Source organism: Cimex lectularius, unplaced genomic scaffold, assembly GCF_000648675.2.
Source record: "Cimex lectularius strain Harlan isolate CLEC.00 unplaced genomic scaffold, Clec_2.1 scaffold290, whole genome shotgun sequence".
NCBI lineage: Eukaryota > Metazoa > Arthropoda > Insecta > Hemiptera > Cimicidae > Cimex > Cimex lectularius.
Window position 1 is genome coordinate 398,399 of NW_019394207.1, and position 20,939 is coordinate 419,337.

The 20,939-nt window shown below is 33.1% G+C and overlaps 1 protein-coding gene across 2 annotated transcripts; it reads left to right on the forward strand.

Annotated features, from left to right (window-relative positions):
- Positions 1–1,406: 1,406 nt before the first annotated feature.
- Positions 1,407–13,100, forward strand: LOC106668554 (zinc finger protein 330 homolog). 2 transcript variants are annotated; one of them, XM_014397414.2, is made up of 8 exons: positions 1,407–1,674; positions 3,965–3,984; positions 4,431–4,581; positions 7,085–7,316; positions 7,379–7,543; positions 10,625–10,708; positions 10,768–10,925; positions 12,925–13,100. In XM_014397414.2, the coding sequence occupies exons 1-7, from the start codon at positions 1,555–1,557 to the stop codon at positions 10,884–10,886; spliced, it is 891 nt and encodes a 296-aa protein (XP_014252900.1). In that variant the 5' UTR covers positions 1,407–1,554; the 3' UTR covers positions 10,887–10,925; positions 12,925–13,100. The 2 variants fall into 2 exon arrangements, with proteins under 2 accessions (XP_014252900.1, XP_014252901.1); XM_014397415.2 differs by having other exon boundaries at positions 10,768–10,900.
- The last annotated feature ends 7,839 nt before the right edge of the window (positions 13,101–20,939 follow it).

Below are 20,939 nucleotides of genomic sequence, written 5' to 3' on the forward strand. Positions count from 1 at the left end.
NTGAGATGGGAAGTTAGTGTCCGAGTGGATCGAGGTCACGATAGCTCAAGTGGTAGAGCAGCGGCGTATCTAGCCGAAGATCGTAGGTTCGAATCCCGCTCGTGCCATTGACTTTTTTATCTCAACTATATTAATTGGTCAAGCGGACCACGAGATTAGTGAATTAAGTTATTATAACCGTTGGAAATAAGAACATTTCTTCATTTAGGCTGTGCCAACATTATTAAAATTTTATAGCATTAGAAGTGAGAAAAATAAGAATGAAATCAACAAAAACTACAGGAATGTAGTTTGAAGTTCCCTGTGGATCGGTGGAGTGGTTTCAAAGTTGTCATCATTGGGATTTTCGGAAACGGGAGCGCAGTTAATTAATTTATTTTTTCCATTATTATTTTAAAAAGTTTATATCTGTAAAATGAAGTTTCTACATGTATAACTGCATAAGTATTTGTACAATAATCGAGAAGTAACCTCAAATTGTGTTAAAAAACTAAGATAAGTGTCGGTGCATAATGTGCACTCTCAACACGACACACAGGAATGACACATCTACACAGAAAACAAACACTTTGAGCCCTGAAGATCATCTTAATAAAGGTCGAAACGTTGGCACGATAAAGAAAATGTTTTTCTAAAACCCACGTCACACCAGACCGCATCTCACGATCTCCAAATTACTATTTAACAAGATTGAATTTGATGAAATGTGAGGGCAATAAAAAAAGTTAATACCAAAATAAAATTTGTACGAAAGGTCTAAACTCCAAAGTCGCAATCCTGAAATGTTGTGTTTTTGGATTTCCCGTTTTACCCGCAGACATTTCTGCCATTTCGTGATGTTTATTGAGTTCTAAACCCCTTGTAAAGTTTCCCGCAGATCGGTGGAGTCTTAATATATATAAAAAAATAAAATAAAATAAAAATAAAAACTTCCGATTTATCTAAAATTTGGATTCAGAGGTTTTTTGGATAGAGATAAACGAATGTTGAGATCTAATTTGCACGCCCACGAACCGTTTCTTGTTCCAATGAGAAATTATTTCGATAAATGCTAAAACTAACATTTTTAATTTTAAAAAAAGTTATAGCATTTGCTGGCTTAAGTTGTAACGCTTATTACTTCATTGAATAATAAAAACACAAAATAAAAATTATTTTATAAAAAAAAAATAAAAAAATGAAAACAATTAATTTTATAATAAAAAATTATTTTTACCTAAGGTTTTATTAATCTTTGTACATTGTCCTACGGTAAAAATAAATATTAAAATAATTAAAAACAGCCATTTTCATATATGGTAGAGAGGCTGTACGTATGATGTAGAACTGTTCAGGAACGATGAACAGTGCGCGCAATGAGCTGTTCAGTTGATCCGGTTCACATCGGAACGTAGGTCTTTTGCAAACACGTTCTGGAGTCTGGAGGTTTCAATTTCAAGTTTCAACCTCTAATCCAATCAAAACGTCACGTGTTGTCCACGCTTCCTGGCATTTTATCTTGACCCCTCATACGATTCTTTTATACTTTTGGCATAGAAGTTCTACCTGGGAAAGATGCCGAACAAAAAGACTGGGCAGAGAAAGAAGGCTGAGAAGCAGAAACAGAGGCAGAAAGGAATCAGGACTGCAAGGGAGAATTTGGATTTTGGAAAGTTTCCCTGCAATGCAACAATGGTATATATTTTTTAAAATATAAACCGGCCAAATCAAGCCACTTGATTTTTAATATAATTATATTGTAAGAAAAGTGTTTTCTAGGTATTTATTTAAATGATTGTATTCACAATTGCTGAAATTCCTAGAAGTAAGATTACACGGAGATGCAACATTCATTCCCTCTCTGGGCTTTTGTAGACAAAAACATTTATTTTATTAAATATTTGGTATAGAAAGAAGTGAATTTTGGTTGTCAAAAAGACCATACACATTTACCTGTACTGATAAACAGGAATGTGACTTCTGGTGAAACTGTGCAGGTATTGAGACCTGTTCAGGTAATGTAGAACGGATCAAATTCAATTCTTTCTACCTGCACAGTTGTCATAGAGTGTGCGTAAGGGACCCATCTGTCGCCTGCACAGGTTTCAATAGTCAGCTTGATTGTCATCTTGTCGTGAGAAGCCATGACCAATAAGCTAAACATGTGGTTTACTTCCAGATTTACTATACCATGTATGAGCTCGTTACCTGTGTAGGTACTGTACCACTTGCCCACAGGTTCAACGTCCAGTCAAACTGTAACATATATGGCCAGCCTTAGACATTCACATTGAACATTCTTGCCTTAGTAGGATAAGTTACCCAGTTAATACATTGTTTAGCAGGCAGGATTATTGAAATAGATCTACTCTTTATTTCCAGAAAATGAACTAAAAAAAAAAAAAAAATCGCCAAGATCAGCCGTTGATTTTTTTTTTAATATATGTTTTTTATTTCTACAAATACAACAATGGTTATTAGCAACGCGTAATACAGGCATGGATCACAATCCGTCTGCCAGTTGTGATTTATTTATTGCTTTTACCTATTGTTGCCAGTTTTCACTTTCTATGATGTATAGAGTTCATCCAAAAAAGGTTGAATGGTCTTATATGACAAAAGGGCTTATTTGAATTAATGTTCTAGTTTAAAAGGTTACCCACGGTTAACAATCAGTTTTATTGTTCAGCGTACAGTCTGCAAGGGAGGAACGTTGCTGGATGAGGCTGGGTCATAGTTGCTGAAGGCGGAGGATCGCTGGAGGCACTTTTCGAGAAGACCTAACCTCCGAACTCAGGTGATGGTTGATCTAATTCTCCATCTATCTGACACTAACTCCGGTTCTGACTTTGAATCTTACACTGAATCTTGCTCTGATGGTCTCTTGTACGGGCCCTTCTTATACCGTGGGCTCAACCAGGTTGATTAGTTGGATTCACAGTTTGTGATGCCTTGGATGAGGGCGTTGACTCCTGCCCAAGGGCTTGGGTGCGGTGTGACATTTTGCATTTCGGCCTGTTCCACAGGTCCCTCTTCAAGAGGGAAGGCTGATCTTGGTAATCATTTCTTCACCAACCCTGGACATAAAAAGGAAAGGAAAAATCTTAGCAAGAAGAAATTTACCTACTTTTCATTGTTTGTGATGATTTTTATGTTTGAACAGAAATCAGCTTAGTATTTAAAATAGGTTTTACATGATTTTATGCTCTGATATTAAAAGCTTCTTCATTGTAAAGTTGTGGAAGAAACTAATAAGTCGTCTGAAAAACAATTTATTTATATTTACCATTTATTTATTCAATTACAATTTATTTACATTTGAATCTTACTATCTATAATGAAAAGCAGAAATACAGACTACAAAATAGCAAGAATAAGAAGACTGGGATGATCAAAATTGGTATACTTGCTGGCTGTTGTTCAAAACATTGCAGACCACCCAACAATAATGGTTTCCAATCACTTTTTGTCAGATTATCTTAGCTGTGTTGGTCTGTACGATGCAATCTTCAGTGTTGGGTCTGATTTCAGTTTATTTAAATTTATTTTAAATAATTAAATTTCAGACCCTACTGCGAGGATAGGCAGACAAAAATGATCGGTAAACCAACTTGCAGGTTTATCACCATGCAAACCACACGGAGAAATCTCACATCAAAAGTCTTTACTTCCTCTGCGAAATGTTCAAATTTTGTTTTAAAAAAAAAATATTGAATAACTTTGAAGAGTATATGGAATGTGTAAATGAATTATATTTGTTACAAACATATCAGTGGAACACCATTATTTTCAGCAGCACTAAAATTAAAAGTTGCAATTGTACTCATTTTGCAATACTTCAAAACCACATATTGAAATATAGTTGGAAAAAAAGATCATTACAAAGAATGGACTATTGTTTAATATTATAAAATTTATTTTAATATTAAAATTAATTTTGCACTTTAACACTAGCAAAATAAAATATTATTTTCTTTTGTTCCAGGAATGTGACAAATGCAAAAGGTGATTACTATATGTAATTATAGTGCTAATATGTAGCCATAATTTTTCTATATTGAATAAAATATTGAAACATTGATGAAATATGTAAGCATCTACATTTAAATATTAAAAAAGGGGGGATAAGTTCAATTAGTTTGGTGAAAATATTTGTCATTTCGAAGATAATCAATAGCAATGTATGTATGATTATTTATTTTACTTACTACTGATAGAGAATTTGTCATAAACTTTTTGCAGTTTAGGGTACTAAGAAAGAGGAAATGTTTTGCAAACTTTGTTGCTGTTATTTTTAATTGATTATAAACAATAACAATCTTGTCTAATAAATTAAAGATATTTAATGAACTTAGTTATTTTCTTCTTAGATCAGTGTTTTCAAAAACAATATTCCTCTGACATTTATTTTCTCTTTGCAACAATACCAAATTATTCTATATAAATTGCAGGAAACAAAAAAACAGAGCATTCTGCTACTTCTGTAGTAGTGTTCAAAGACTACCGTTATGCGCACACTGCGGAAAAGTGAAGTGCTTATTAAAAACAGGCGACTGTGTTGTCAAACATCCTGGAGTTTTTACTACAGGAATGCGAATGGTGGTATGTATTTATTTTGTACTGTTTTTATTAGATTTTAGTATATAATTTAAGCTTTTAGTTAGTACATGTGTTCTATCGGAAATACAGTGAAATAAGGAATTGATTTGGTAATTTTTTTAAACAATTTTGAGAGATTTAACAAAATAGCTTTGCATGTGAGGTCCTACAGTAAAATATTCCTAACCATGCAGGAGATGGTTGACTTTATAAAAGACTTGAAATATTGTAGGCAACATCTGTTATCCTGAGATGCTCCACCAGAGACACTGAGTGCTTTAACAAAGACTTTCCTATTATCTTTTTAAAACTTTTTCAGGGTATTTATTCTTCTTTTCTTCGTTGTCCTTTTTTCTGTTTATAGATTTAAAAAAAATTTAGGCCCTTGTGTTGAAGGTGTTTTTAAATAAAATTATAGTTTTTCAGTGTTTTGGCATCCTGTGCTATTTTCAATTTTTTAATTCATTGTTTTCAATTTTTGTTGAAACCCTCCTTAATTTTTCAAAAATTTATATAATTTTAAGAAATAAAATAGTTCTTGAAATGGCACAGGATGCTGAAACGTCGGATTACTATAATTTCATTTAACACACCTTCGACACAAAGGCTTAAAAGAAAGAAGAAATTTTTCATCTATTTCCAGGGTGGTCTAAACTCTTCCATTGCCCCCGCTTCAGCCAACCTAATGCTCAAGTTATCCCTTGCCAGAGTACAGTCTCTAATTTCAAGCCTAACAGCATATGACAGAGTAGCAACTTTTTAGCACGTAAAGCACCAACAGTCTGAAGTCTGTGGGCATTGTGGCCATAGTACCACTTTCCCCTTGTTTCAATGCATGTTTTGGACTGTTCTGGCCTCGAACAAAATCCCGAACACATTAGCCGATTAGATTTCTTCTAGGATGTATTTTTTCAAAATTATTTTTTGATTTTAATGCTACTTTTTCTCATTCCAGAACCTTTTTTGTAATTAATACAACTAGTTATGTGCACATAGCCAAGTACTAGGTTTTCTATAAGATTTCAGTATCTTATTCTTAATTATTTCATATTGTATGTTCTTGAAAAAGTCTCCTATTTTCCCTTTTACTAGTTATACACCTATTTTTTTGTGAATCTTAAAAATTTATTTATTAGCATTTTTTTCTTGTAATATTTTTTTCTATTTTTTTAGTTTTAGCATTTCTTTTTGCCACTAAATAAATAATTAAAATTAAATATTCTTTTTGCCAGGTGGACCGCCGAGGTGGGTCTGCTTGGCGCTAGGGGAAGGAACATTAAAAAACCGGCCTCTCATGCCATGGATGGTTAATGTTTTTTGAAAAATTGGTGCATTTGTTGTTGAAGAAACAAGGAAAGATCAATGCTTTAACAAAAGTATTGATAATTTAGAATAGAATTTAAAAAGTTATTTATCCCCTAAGGGAACCAAAAACCAAAAATATCATTTTGGCCTGAGGGTGAGGTATGCAGGGAGTCCATGGCGCTTTAGGTGTTAAAATAATCATCCTGTAGTATAATGTAAACCCTGAATAGTGGCTCCAAACATTAAAACATTTTTGAGCAAAGCCCTAGATTATCTGAACTCCTCAAGATCTCATTTTACATCTACTGAAAAGAGCCAATGCTGAACTGGCTGCCATATTTGTTTTAATGATTGCATGATTGACTGCATGTGACAATAAACCGTTGTTGGAAATAGGTATGCCTGGGTAAATGTAATTGTTAAAATACTCTACAATTTGGCTACAAAGGCTTAATTCCCTGACCAGGGTTCCTACAAGTCTGGAATTAATACATGTTTAGCAGTCAAAGCATTTAAATATTTACCCAGTACATGAAGTTTATTCCGTAAATGGGCGCAAAAGTTTGCTAAGCATGACAAGATCATCGGCATATAATGAGATAAGCTTTCTCTCAAAAACGTCATGTCTATCTGTTATGATAAATGAAAACAACATAGGACAAAGGGGCTCCCCTTGCAAAAACCCCTCAGTAATGTTGATGCTTTTTGAGAGCTTGTTAACTTATGTTTATTTGTGCTGAATCATACGTTTTAGATAAAATTCTAATTATTTTCCCCGTAATTATATATTAAGAGAATACAATAATAAGATAAGGGATAATATTTTTTGTCAACAAAAGAATAAAATGAGCAAAAATAGACTGCAATCAGTTTTGTGGGTAATTAGTTAATTTATGTATGTTTACTTTGAAGTATGTGTAGTATTTAATGACAGTTAATTAATGATTATTTAGAGAACGCGGTCTGGTGTGATGTAGATGTAGAAAAATATTTTCTTTTTCGTGCCAACGTTTCGATCTTTAGTGAGATCATTCATCTTCATGGCCAGGGGATTTATAAACATTGTTTAAATTATAGGATATGAATATGATTTTATACAATAATGTACACAATAAAGAAATGAGTTTTATTAATGAAAATGTGCAGAAAATTATTAGGATAAATTGTTTTAAACATATTGTTAATCAGTTTTCAATTTCAGGGTGCAATATGTGATTTTTGTGAGGCCTGGATTTGCCATGGTCGAAAATGTCTCACCTCACATGCTTGCACATGTCCTTTACAAGAAGCTATCTGTATTGAGTGTGAAAGAGGTGTCTGGGATCATGGCGGTAGAATATTTAAATGTTCATTTTGTTCATCGTTTCTTTGCGAGGATGATCAATTTGAACATCAAGCATCATGCCAAGTTTTAGAATCTGAAAATTATAAATGTCCGTATTCTTTTTAAACAAAATGAAATTATTTTATAAAATCACTGTTTGGTATTTTTCAGGCCAGTCTTGTAACAAATTAGGACAGTATTCTTGTCTGAGGTGTAAGACATGTTATTGCGATGATCATGCTCGTAGGAAAGGTTTTAAATATGATAAAAATAAACCAATTCCTTGTCCTAAGTGTGGCTTTGAAACATCACAAACCAAAGACCTGAGCATGTCAAGTATGTATTTGCATAAAACAATTATTGTATTATGAAACTATTATTCACTGTATTTATTATGTTAAATGTAGTAAAATCTGCATGTTGAGTGTAAAACAACTGATTTTATTTATTTATTATTATTATTTTTTTTTTACGTGGGCATTTCAACTATAAGGTTATATTAACACTCGGGGTGCCGGTGTTTTTGAAAAAAAAACAAAAAAAACTGTAAGTATGTCTGGTTTGAATGCAGCAGGGCGCTGCTGGATTTGAACCCTGGTCCTTTACATTTCAGTTATTGGTGCCATGTTAACACCTAAATCGTGATGCCAAAAAATAAATAAATAAATAAATAAAAATAATAATAATAAAAAAACTATAATAATAATAATAATATGGATTCTCTTGTATATTAATTCTCCACCGTTGGGCAAAACTGAATAAGCCAAATTTTAAAAACTAAATAAGTGTTGGTATCTAATGAGATGTCACCAAAAAGTGAATGTATAATTACATAAATTAAAAAACTTAAGTACTAGGACAGCTATATTGAATTTGATGCAAAAAATGTTATTACAAAAATTGAATTTGTACCAAAGATCTAATCCTTAAAATCTCAATTCTGAAAAGCAATTTTGCCCCAAGGGTGCAGAATCATGTGAAATAGTTTGTATTAATTCAGTTTTCATACTAAATTGATTTTAAAAACAGGAGATGGCTTATATATGTGGGGGGTAGTAACTGAATTAAATAAAAATTATGAAGGTGGGGTGAGTATGTAGATTCACTTTTTGTAAGTGCTTTGTTTGTTCAAGTACCACTCTTAACATGAATTGTAAGAGTGAACCCTCTAACAGTTATAATTCACGTTGAGAGATGTGTTTATAACTTCTTCAACCTAATGTTGAATGTATAATGCTTGAAATCCGGATCATTTAAATAACTATCTGTGAGTAGAACCATCATTTACAAAAACTGAATTGGATAGGTACATAAAACATTTTATTGTTGCAAAACAAGAACAAAAACTGTGTGTCTTTGCACAAAAATTGTCGTTGTCTTTAGAATCCTTTGACAACATTTCCTCCTCTACGGCTAGCCTGGTAGGCACACCCGCTGGTGATGTTCTCTCCCCACAACCCGGCCATCCTGGAAATCCATTCTTGTTCTTGAGAAGTTTGTTGCTCATGTAGGCAACTGGATGAAGTTTCTGGTTGTTTTGGTCAATCTGCATTAACACGGCTCCATAACCAAATGAACTCCCATTGGTATATAATTCTATCTGGGCATTTGAATCAAATATTTTTAACACTGGGTCGCAAATTAATTTTGTCTTTAATTGTTCAAAGGCGAGACTCTGTCCATCTCCAAAAACAAATGTGTGATCTTTTCAATTTTGATTACAGCCTAGCTGTAAGGGCATAACTCTTAATAAACTAACCAAGGAAACTGTGTACTTGTTTCTTTGTATGTGGAATTAGATTCATTTTAGCCACAACTATTTTATCATCTGAGGGTGAAATGTGGTTGAAACAATTCTATGTCCCAGGATTACTGCCGATAATTTGAAGAAAGAACATTTTTTCCAATTTATCTTCAAACCATATTCTTCACATCTTTGCAGAACCAACTTCAACTTCTTTACAGCTTCATTCTCATCTTGTGCTGGGATAATCAAGCCGTCTATATAGAGAAGAAGCCCCCCCCCTTTTTGTATCATATCATATAAAAACTATTTACAGATCACACAAATGCCAAAGGCGAGTTGCTGAGTTCGAATGGTGTTCTCAAAAATTACTCTTATTGTCCGTTATGTGTCACAAACAAGGTGTATTCACGACTATTTTCATCCACAGGTACATGGAAGTAGCCATTTTTTAGATCAAGTATTGAAAATAGTTTCTTTTCTGGACATATTCGAGATTCATGAGTCTTTGCCCCACAATAACATATTTTGGTCTTGTCGCCTATCGGGAAATCTTGGGGCTTTACCTGGCCGTTGTCTCATCTAGTTTCATGCTTCTTTTATTTTTTTTGTGCCTTTGTCAAACTTTTGTACATGTTAAGTTTCTCCTGAAATTCTCTTATGGTCAATGCACCCCATAACACAGCCTTGCGGGTTGTTGCCAATATTTTCTATAACGTACTTGAAGATACATTTTAACTCGACTTTTCCCTGCTTGGCAATGGCCAATGTTTTATACAGAAATTCAGTTTCATCATGTCCAGGGTGTCGAAAGTCAACACTTCGTTTATCTTCTTAGAATCTAATTTAGGATACATACAATTCACCCAATAAAGATGTTCTCAACTTTTCCCAGGATTGAGTATCATTTATACACTTGACATACCAACTGGCTGATCCAGTGAGCAATGTTTTGTGTAGATGATTTTCTAAATGTTGTCTTATCTGCATCATTTACAATTTTACAACTCCTAAATCCATTACATCACGTTCTTGGTTTTGTTGACTCTGGAAAAAGAGTCCAGGGGGTTTCCACATCCTTTAAGTAATTAAACAGAGAAAACCAACCATTTTGGGTGATAAGTCTTGTCATTTCCTTGCCTTCAATGACTATTTACAAAATTGGTGAGTATGACAGTTTTCTCTCCAGCTCTGGGTTTGCCTCCTCATCTAATACTTGCAAAGAAAGGCGAGCCTCCCTAGGCCACTCGATTTCAATTTGTCGTCTTCGTTGTGTGCATTTTTCTTCGGTGTTCTCCGTTCTGCGCACTTTCAACCCTTAATTGACATGGGGTGGCCCCCAAATTTAAGGGAGTAATAACAGAATTGAATAGGTACGCAAAAATACTTAAAAGACTATTTTTGCAAAACAAGAACAAATACTACGCGTCTTCCGCCTTGCAGTGCCTCTCTAACTGTTGCCATCATTAGAGCCTAAATAATATGATTTCCTCAGTTGACTTTTTCTTTTTAAATATTAAAAAAATGTCATTAAATTTGTATACTTACAGTAGTAATTGTAATTTTTTAAAAGTTTGAAAAATCCCTTCCCCTTATCAAAGATTTGCGTTGAATTATTTTCACCTTTCCTAAATTTTTTGTTTTGTGTAAATTACTTATAACAATTTTTTCAGCCCGTTCCCATAAATTTGGACGTCAGGGCAACCGTTACGATGATGATGACGACGATGATTATGATTACGATATATCTTATTCTAGTAAGATTTGAAATAATCTTTGTAAATTTCTTTTATTTTTATAATTTTATGATTTTAAGGAAGCCATCAGTTCAACGGTGGCGATGACGATGACGACGACGACGATGATGATGATGAAGATGCTGATTATGAATTTGGTGGTGGCAATGAATCTTCAGAAGAGAGTGAAGAGGATTAATTTGTTTAAAAAAAGTATTAATGCCAAATGATGAAATAAGTAATTAATTTAATAATAATTGTTAGACATTTATTTTTTTTGCATGTGTTATCACATTTTAATTTTTAATGGTTCATGTGCAATAGTAACTTTTTTCCATGCATAGTATCTCTACATAATTTATATCAGTCTTTAATGTTATAATTTTGTATTAAAGATTTTTGGGTAAGGTTTGAAAAGAAAGAAAACAGTCAGTTCCTATGTCAACTTATAATTGAGGAATATATGATGCTTCATTAGGACTTACGTATATATACCTTAAAAACTTGAAAAAAGAACTGGTTTTCTTTTAAATTGACCTTATCTGTGATTTTTTAAAATATAAAATCATGTTTATTAATATTTAAAGCAATATGAATATTTCGGTCGTACCAATTTATTTTGTTATTGAACAGTTTATATTGAAATGTGCTTGCCTGTTAGGTTCTGTTGTTAAAAAGATTAGTTACAGTTTAATTATTAAATGGCCTAATACTTCAAAAAATTATGAATTGTTACATAAGACAAAATAAACAGTTTATTAAAAAGTATATTTTGTACAATACTGTATGAATTACATTTCTTTAAACATATTTATAACTTTTAAAACATTTACAAATACAGAAAATAAAAACTTGCTTTACAATCCTTAAAATGATCTTGGTTCAAGTAAATATTAAACTTTTATTACAAAACCTGCACCTTACTGTAAATAGCCAAATCTGGAATTGTCAGGGGACTATGAGAAGTGAATAGGCTCAACACTGCACATGTTTGTATTTTGTATGTGCAGACTTGAGCCTATATAAATTCAAATCCAAATCTCACATTACTTTCACAGTAGACAATTTTAAACCTTTCAACAAAATTAAATATTATAGTATATGATTTATGTTAACAACTAATAATTTCATTTTTCATGATCAAGCTACTGTAGTTTCTGGAAAAAGCATAATAATGACAGTTTGTAAAATAGCTGAGGAAAACTAATCAAAAAAATAAAATTTAGTGATGTCTATAACAAGATGGGTGAATTATACAGAAAGGATTTTGGCTTATTTTTAAGTGATTAAAGAAAGCAGAATGAGGTGTTAAAACACATAGCTTGCAATTTACTTTACATTAGCCACAGCCATTCAAAAATAAAGTTTAACAATTAAAAATTGTTATTCAACCTATTGCATGTCTAAAATGTGATGCTCATGCATACAAGTTTTAACATTTTACTTGATTGGAAAAATTCTCAACTGTCTTTTTCACGTGGATTCGGTTAAATGTTTACTATCAAGCTGTGACATTGTGATCATTATGTTTATCTCCACTTAATGTTTGATGAGGTTACAAGCGATATTCTTACTGCAGGGCAGTTTCATAATTTCTTGGCCAGTGAGAGTTTGTGGACTAACAGGACATTCTTCAACCTAGAAAAAACAATTATCACTTTAAAACTCAGAATTTCTTTAATTGAAAATAAATAGAAGTGTTTTAAATAATTACTTTTATTCTGTCTTATTTACTGGATATCCTCTTCACACCCTTGTCCAAATTTATAAGTTGTTTTTCAGAATTACTTTGGGTTGAAATAGTCTTATTAACAATCTAAAATTATAAAACCAAAGTTTGTATAATAGATGTTATTCAATGTTTTCTTCATTTGTCTAAGGAAGTTGTTACATATTGCATTTTCAGTCATTTTGAAGTCCTAGGCAGTACCTATTTTTAAGATTTTTCGATATCAAAAGGGATCAACGGAAATAAAAATACTCTCTTATCAAATATGCCTAGCTGAAATTTAAGATTTAGTAGAGTGTGCTGGATATTTTATGCTGGGATAAAAGGGACAAACCAAACTAAAATACAATAAAAGGATAGTCTTCTGGTGATATTGTAAATTTTTTGATATAAAAGAGAAACAAATAAAACCTGAAAGAAAATGAATTTATTTATGCTTTGTATATTATTTGCTAATTACTTACTACTAAAAACAACAAGAAATTAAAATACGTATTTACTTTTCTAGGTTTTCCAATTTCATCAATGTCAACAACAGTTTCTGCACAGACTCTTAATTTATGTTCGAGAAAGCCAGAAGCTGAAAATAGTATCTCATTACACACTTTGCACTGAAGAAAAGAGTTCACCTTCAGCTGAAAAATTATAAAAAATAACTGTACATATATAATATATACTTTTGCATATGAGTAAAAAAAAAAACAATAAAAAACGTCAGGGCACATGTGTTAATTTAAAACAACAGTATCATTTAAAGCACTTTGAGATGATTTTTACTGATCATTGTTAGATCATTGCTTACCAACTGCAGCTTTGGGGGTATTACTCAACCTTCTACGACTGGTATTACTCATTCAAGGAGAAGCTACAGCAACTGATTACAGGCTCAACCGTTGACAAGGCTGGGCCATGTTAATCAACAGCTAGAGCTGAGGGAAGAGTTACAGGGTGACAATATATTAGGTCAACTGATTTTTTCTGGTACACTGGCGCCTCACAAACCAGGAAGAATTTTTATTCAGTCCGAGTCCTAGGAATGAATCCAAAGACTGAACAGAAATGTGTGGTGATTAGTGACTGTTAATTGATAATTCTTCAGAAATCGTGAGATGCAGTCTGGTGTGATGTAGGTTTCAGAAAAACATTTTCTTTATCGTGCCAACGTTTCGATCTTTATTGAGATCATCTTCAGGGCCTGGGATTTACAAACAATGTTTAAATTTAACAAATACATGCAGGATGTGGAAAAAAGTGAATTTATACAATGCAAAAAATATTTTTTATATTCAATCAAAGGATTTCTACTCACTCAAAGTGTTTGTTTTATGACTTTTTTTACTTTAAAAATTTTGAAGTGTTTCTTTGAATTGAGTTAGGGCGTGATTATTGCTATAATTTATTTTTTATTTATATTATTATAAACATTACTATTAACAAGAAATGTGTGGTGATTAATCGATGATTATTTGGAAATCGTGAGGTGCAGTCTGGTGTGATGTGGGTTTCAGAAAGACATTTTTTTTTATTGTGCACATCTTTCACGCATAAAACAAACACTTTGAGTGAGTAGAAATCCTTTGATTGAATATAAAAAATATTTTTTGTATTGTATAAATTCACTTTTTTCCATATCCTGCATGTATTTGTTAAATTTAAACAATGTTTGTAAATCCCAAGACCTGAAGATGATCTCAATAAAGATCGAAACGTTAGCACGATAAAGAAAATGTTTTTCTGAAACCTACATCACACCAGACCGCATCTCACGATTTCTGAGTAAAGACTGAACAGATTATAAACCTTGGAAGATATGGTATGGTTTTTGCATTTGAACATTGTGCCAGAGAAATGAAAAGGATTAGAATCCACTAAACCAAGTTAGCTATAATATCTAATAGTCAGACAGCATTAAAAACTTTAAAAACATGTGAGGTGAAGTCAAAATTTGTTTGGAGTTGCATGGAATATTTGGCTCGAGTCAGTGGTGATGTCCTGGGGTTCCCGAGCACTCAGTACACCAATGGAGTTGATATGAATACTTCTAACCCTGAACCATATTGTGGCCTAGAAATTTGATACAAAAAGAGACACATTGAAGAGAGGATCTTTAATGAGTCCAAATCCTGTTGGATCAACATGCCAGGGATGACAGAAAAAACATTGTGCAGATTTTGCCAACAAGAGGAAGAGACCGAGGAACACATTTTGTACTACTGTGATGGTCTATCCAGGGGCATAGGTTTCTGCTAAAAGGTGAGGCAAAAGCTCAAGCAGTCTCCTTCACAAATGAACCACTAGCTTAAGAAGGTATCAGAGGGCAGAAAAATTTGCAAATTTTGCTAATAAGGGGAAGAGACCGAGGAACATATTCTGTGCTACTGTGATGATCTGTCCAGGCGTAGGGTCTGCTACTAGGTGAGGCAAAACCTCATGTATTCTACTAACAAGTGAACTATTAGCCTAGGAAGCTACCATATGACTAAAACAATATGCAAATTTTGCTAATAAGAGGAACAGACTGAGGAACACATTCTGTGCTACTGTTTTGGTATATCCAAGTGTAGGTGAGGCAAAACCACAAGCAGTCTTCTATACAAATGAGCCACTAGCCTAAGAAGGTACCAGATGATAGAAGAAACAATGTGTAGATTTTGCCAACAAGAGGAAGAGATGGAGGAACACATTAAGTGCTACAGTGTTGATCTATCCACGCCGAGGCGTAGGGTTCTGCAACTAGGTGAGGAAAAATCAAGTGATCTCCTACACAAAAGACAATGGTACCTGATTACTAGAACAAAGCTGACAAGTGAGCTCTAAGAAAAATAGAAAGGTCACAATCTATCTAGGCTGAGTTGCAAGAGGCTTTGTGTCTGACTGCCCACTCTTCTTTCCTTGAAATCACCGAAATCACACAGACCAACAATGTAGATGTGAAAAATGCTGAAGTGTGTCTAATAGACCAACTCAGTGAGAATATGCAGACCAAAATGATTGGTAATGACTAAATTACAAGCTTATCAACTCATGACCTGAGGAATTTCTCAATAGCTGCAAATGCTTTAAAAGTTGGTAACCAGTAGAAAATCCCAAAATGTTTAAGTAAGGCATTAGACTTTAGAAAAAAAAGAAGATATATAAAACTAACCAGTCTTGTTATTCCCAATGCAGTCTTATATTGTTCTTGTGTCAGTGCCATAATAACATCTGCAATAAAAATGAATGTTACTTACACAATAGACAGTTTGTATGTGTCAAAATATGGATGGTGTGATGACATTATATACTTGTTATTTTATTTTTTTAATTTTTTTGATTGATGACAATTGATTTTTAATAGTCATAAAAAAAGGCTTCATCTTTGCTCTGTGTATAACTTATAAAGAATTTTTTTGAAGGGGGTGTCCAAATGGATGTCTTGTGTTGCCACCCAATTAAGGTCAATAAAATATTACACACTGCAAAAATCTGTATATTTTGTATATAGAGTTTTAAGAAAATTGATTAACAGAGAGGAGAATGAAATAGACACTGCTGTGCTGGAAGTCTCCAATAGCCTACCCTTATAAACAGGAGCAATTAAAGCTTCAGACAGGGTTCTGGGGATGCTTGTCAACAGCACAATTCAAAAATTCAGATTTGATAAGAGATTTCAATTCAAAATACCTAATAGAGCAGACTGGGAGAAAAGGATCCCGGTTAGTGCTGACTTAGCTTCAAGACCGAGTATAGGCCAGAAGCTGGTACCAATGTAAATATAATCAAGGATTAGAATTCATATAAGCCTTGGGAAATAGGCCACTGTATTTCAGGCAAAGAAATTATTAAATACTGTGTCAGGGAGATCAAAATGCTGTGGGATATTACCAACAAAAGAATAGCCATCAACGCAGACAGCCAAGTAAAGGCAACTACTTCATCGGTAGTAAAGTTCAGAGCTATTTGGGATTGCATCTTGGCCTTGCCAGACATTAGACAGAAAACAACAACAAAAACATTTTTTGGGTACCAGGGTATACAAAGCAGGTGGCAATGAGAAAGGCTGATAAATTGGCTACTCAGCATTGCACCAATTCACCAGACAATGGGGGTAAAAAAAGTTCTTGGTTCAATATTTTAGGACATTCAATCAAAAAGTTCATCAAAAGATCATAACAGAAAGTAAAAATAGATCTACTAAACCTAAAACATAATAGTAGGACTGCTGACGAGACACTGCAGACTCTGGAGGCATGTATGTATAAACTCAGAGCAAACAAAATTTTGCAGAAATTGTCATGAATGAAGGGAAAAGGCCAGCCCTGGAGGATACACATAGGACCCTTAGAAAAGCTTAGGTATCTGGTAAAAAGCTGCTTAACGAAAAACTAGACAGTAATGGAGATTACACAATAGACCAATATTAGTCGTAGTTAATCAATATTAACCTTAATAATCAATATTAAACCTTAATTAACTTAACCTTAATAATATTAGACTAAAAAGCCTAACTTCTCAAATAAAAATGTCTACTTTTTAAAGAATGCATTATGTATAACCCAAAAAATAAACTAAAAATCTATCAGATTCCCATGTCTGTTTTTTCTCTCATAATTTAATGAAATTGGACAGATAGTCTTAAAGGGTAACTTTAGCAGCAATTTTAATTTCTAATTTACAATTATTTCAGTTCAAATTTATGTATAATGTTATAATGTAATCAAAAAATGAATGTTTTTATAACATCAATAAACTTGGTAGCAATAAGAGTGGGTTAATTGTATACCAAAATTTTACAGCGATGAATTGATTAAACACACAGATAAATTTTTAATCAAAAACATATTTTATATCATGAAGTATATTTAATAACATAAACCTGAATGTTTTAAGAGACTTATTTAAGTCTCTCTAAGTTCATTTAAGGGTATTAGAATGTACAGATGTTCATTGAGAATTATCCAATCCTATAATTATACTAAAATTCCATTGAAAGTTGGCTAATTTGGTAGGATACTTGTTATTTTACCCTAACACCCTTGTCACAATGTCCCCAACAAAAACTGTGACATATTAGGTGATAGATCTTCACAAGTAGACCAAACACTATTAGATGTATTTTATTTATTATCATAGTAACAATTTTATGGATTTTATTGCAAAATGCATAGTACATTGTAGTTTGGCATCTGCCCGTTTAAATAAATAAGTCGTCTCCCGCACTCATCCCTTTTTTGAACATCAGTGTCTATTAAAACTTTAAATTAAGAACCCTAGAAAGATCAGACAACAAACCATGCGCATGTTCGGAAAATATAAACATATATTGAAAACTTTTACGCAAACTAGGAATACTATGGTGATGATGAAAGGAGACTAAGGGAGTGGGGATTTATGTTCCCTAAGCAATGCAGCCTTCTGGTTTATTTTATTTTCCAAGTTCCTTAGATCTTTCTTTTAAGGAGTACTAGGTCATTGGCTGTCATTGCTACATTTCTTTTCCCTGAGTTTTCTTTGTATCCCAGGTTATGTCTTGATTGAGAGGTGGCTTCACATTTGAAGTGATGTGGGTAGCTGTTTTTTATCCTCATTGCATAATCTGCAAATGGGAGCTTCATTAAATATCCCTGTGTTGTGTAGATGTTTTCTCAGATACCTGTGACCGGTAAACAGTCCTATCACTCTTCTTAGTTTAGCCTTCTCTAACTGTAGCAGTGAGTTTGCTAATCTTGGTGAGGGTTGTTTTAACATAAGCTGTCTAGTACTTCTGAGCTTATCCACTTCTCCTTTTATCTTTTGTATTGTATAATTATATAAACAGCACATCGAAAATTTGATGTTTATGTATCGCCTTAGAACTGAATAAGTTCAATGTGCACTTAGAATTGATAAATTTTTTTGAATGCCAAATGATTGTTTTATATTCTAATTTTGTGTTATTAAATGCCTCATTAAAATTTGTATACATTAAAAAAAATAAGGATGCTTTTGAGGATGATACAATTCGTTTCTAACAAATCAAATTCCTATATATTTTAGAGAAAAAATATGCAACTGGAAAACGTTTAATGTAGTTTCTACCTTTTATAAATTGATCAATTTAAATGCCAGTGATGATTGTGCTACATAGAGAAATGCTATTTAAAAAATAACTTGGAAAAAAATTGTACAAAAGGTAAAAAGTATATTACCAAAAATGTCTTATTTGAGTGCAGGCCGAAGCAGGTTTCACAAAAGCTACAAAAATATGACAAAATAGGCACTTTTTCAAGCTTTAAAACAAAATCATAATGTAGAATCGTACAGATTTTTAGCAGAAAACGACGTAACGACATTAAATCCGCGGAGAAGTTACTTTGTCGTACACCGGAAAGAAAATGGTAAAATTTTTAACGCTTTAATTGAAGATAAAATGCAAAACAACAAACACTAATAATATTACGATCCTGGGTTTACTCCATGACCGCAAAGAGACGATCAAGGCAGCATATAGTTGTAGCACAGGGGTACGGCTCGAAGGGTAGATAAATATTTTTTTTAATAAATAAAATCTATATTATATCCAACTGAAAATTGATCAAACTCTACTAAAATGCCTTAAGGGAAAATATCCTTCAAAAATAGAATAATAAATTTTGACACGTCTTTATTACAAAATTTGGTCTCAAATCATTAGTTCTTTAGTTATTTAGCACTATTCAATGACGATCTCCATTAAATTCGTTTAAAATTGATTGCCATTTGTATAAAATTTATATTCTATTTTTATGTTACTACACTAATTTACATCTCTCTAAATTTTATAACGTAAATATGCTTGTACATCCATAGACTATTTTCTATTCTATACCTATCACATACGCACACGCAAACACTCAACATACAAAATTTAAGGCAACTCTCATTTTATTTAGTTTAAAATCAAATCCATCCACCTCACAGTCATTTTAAATAAGTGTAAGATCATAGTGTTCAGAAAATGAGGTCTCTTGCTGCTAATGAGAAATGTAAATATAAAGGCCTTTTGAAGTCGTTAACCATTACAAATATAAAGGTCTGCGCATAGTTAAGAGTTGATGATTGCCCCAGCTGACTCTGCACTACGACTTCATATAAAGTATAAACCCGGCGTTTATCTTACACAGCGCGTATTTCTCCCCTATCTTCGTGCGTACGACATCCTTCTGACGAATCCCTCGCCTTTTCTGTTCTGTAATCTTCTCTATATGTTTTAAAGCAAATAAATCTTTTTTTAAAAACGGCCTTTGGTGTTCCGAACTTTTAACTCATGACTCGGCATTTTACGGAGAGGATATCATAGGCTAAATTTGGGAAATGTCCCTCCCATGGGGGAAAATGTTGCCTCGCCTTATTCAAAGCGGTTTGCCGTTCAATTGTGTGCTATGGTGCCCAGTGTTTCGGGGTTTTAATGACAGGAATTGGTGGAAAAATTTCAACATTTCTTTATCAAAGAAGTTGTTTGGTTCCCCTCATAATACCAAATTACATGGTTTCTATTGAGACTTCAACCTCCCTGGTTCATGTTTTCACGTTCGGTCTCCATGTTAGATACTGCATCAAGACTTAGAATCTGCCTGCTCACTGCCTGTCTCGTTCTCTAGTCTGAGGTTATCGAGCACTTGGTTAATTTGGCGGAAAAATACTTATGCCCTTTTGATTCTAACTTCCAGGATCGGGATAAATGGTGTGCCTAGTTGATGGTCATACGTCAAAGGATGGATGAATGTTACTGGGAAGAGTGTGTGCGGTCGGCTGAACAGTCCTACCGTTTTCTTTTATATAAAGATCTGCAGTACCACCCTACCTTAATTCAAGAAATACAGAACTTTCACCCACGGAACTGACCTGGTTGTTTAAATTAAGAGGGGAGTTGGTCTTTCTTAACTATACTCCGTGGTGAGAAAGCGAGATCCCTCTGTGCTCTTTGTAACCTCAGAGAAAGGAGGATGTGATCCATTTCTTGGGTGTATGTCCCATCCTCTCAGAATTTAGATATCCCCGTACAGAACCCAGATAAATGAATTCCTTAATGACATGAACAGTTTGCAATTGATCAGATTTGCATGACAGGCTTGGTTGTATCGTCATGATCTAATTATGGAATTCAATTATGATCAATAGTCCTTTTCCTTTTTAAATTACTATTATTGTATTATTATTATTTTATTTTTGTATGTTTGATGGTTATGGCTTCAACCTCCGGCAGACGGTTTTTATCCATGCCGTTATTTTATGTTATGGCATATATTTTTGTTTTGTAAACATTTTGTATTAATAAAGCATTATTATTATACGTGTGGTGTTTAGTGATCGTTACTTGATGATTATTTAGAGGTCGTGAGATGCGGTCTGATGTGACGTAGGTTTTAGAAAAACATTCTTTACCATGCCAACGTTCGATCTTTATTGACATCATCTTCAGGGCCTGGGATTTATAAACGTTGATTAAATTTTACAAAAATTTCAATTTGATTCAATCAAAGTATTTGTACTCACTCAGTGTTTGTTTCCTGTGTGGATGTGTCA

Excerpts from the sequence above, each read along its gene's own strand:
- LOC106668554 (XM_014397414.2), top strand. The coding sequence starts at position 1,555 with ATGCCGAACAAAAAGACTGGGCAGAGAAAGAAGGCTGAGAAGCAGAAA. Across the intron at positions 1,675-3,964 it reads TTCCCTGCAATGCAACAATG|GAATGTGACAAATGCAAAAG; the intron begins GTATATATTTTT and ends CTTTTGTTCCAG. Across the intron at positions 10,709-10,767 it reads TTACGATATATCTTATTCTA|GAAGCCATCAGTTCAACGGT; the intron begins GTAAGATTTGAA and ends TATGATTTTAAG.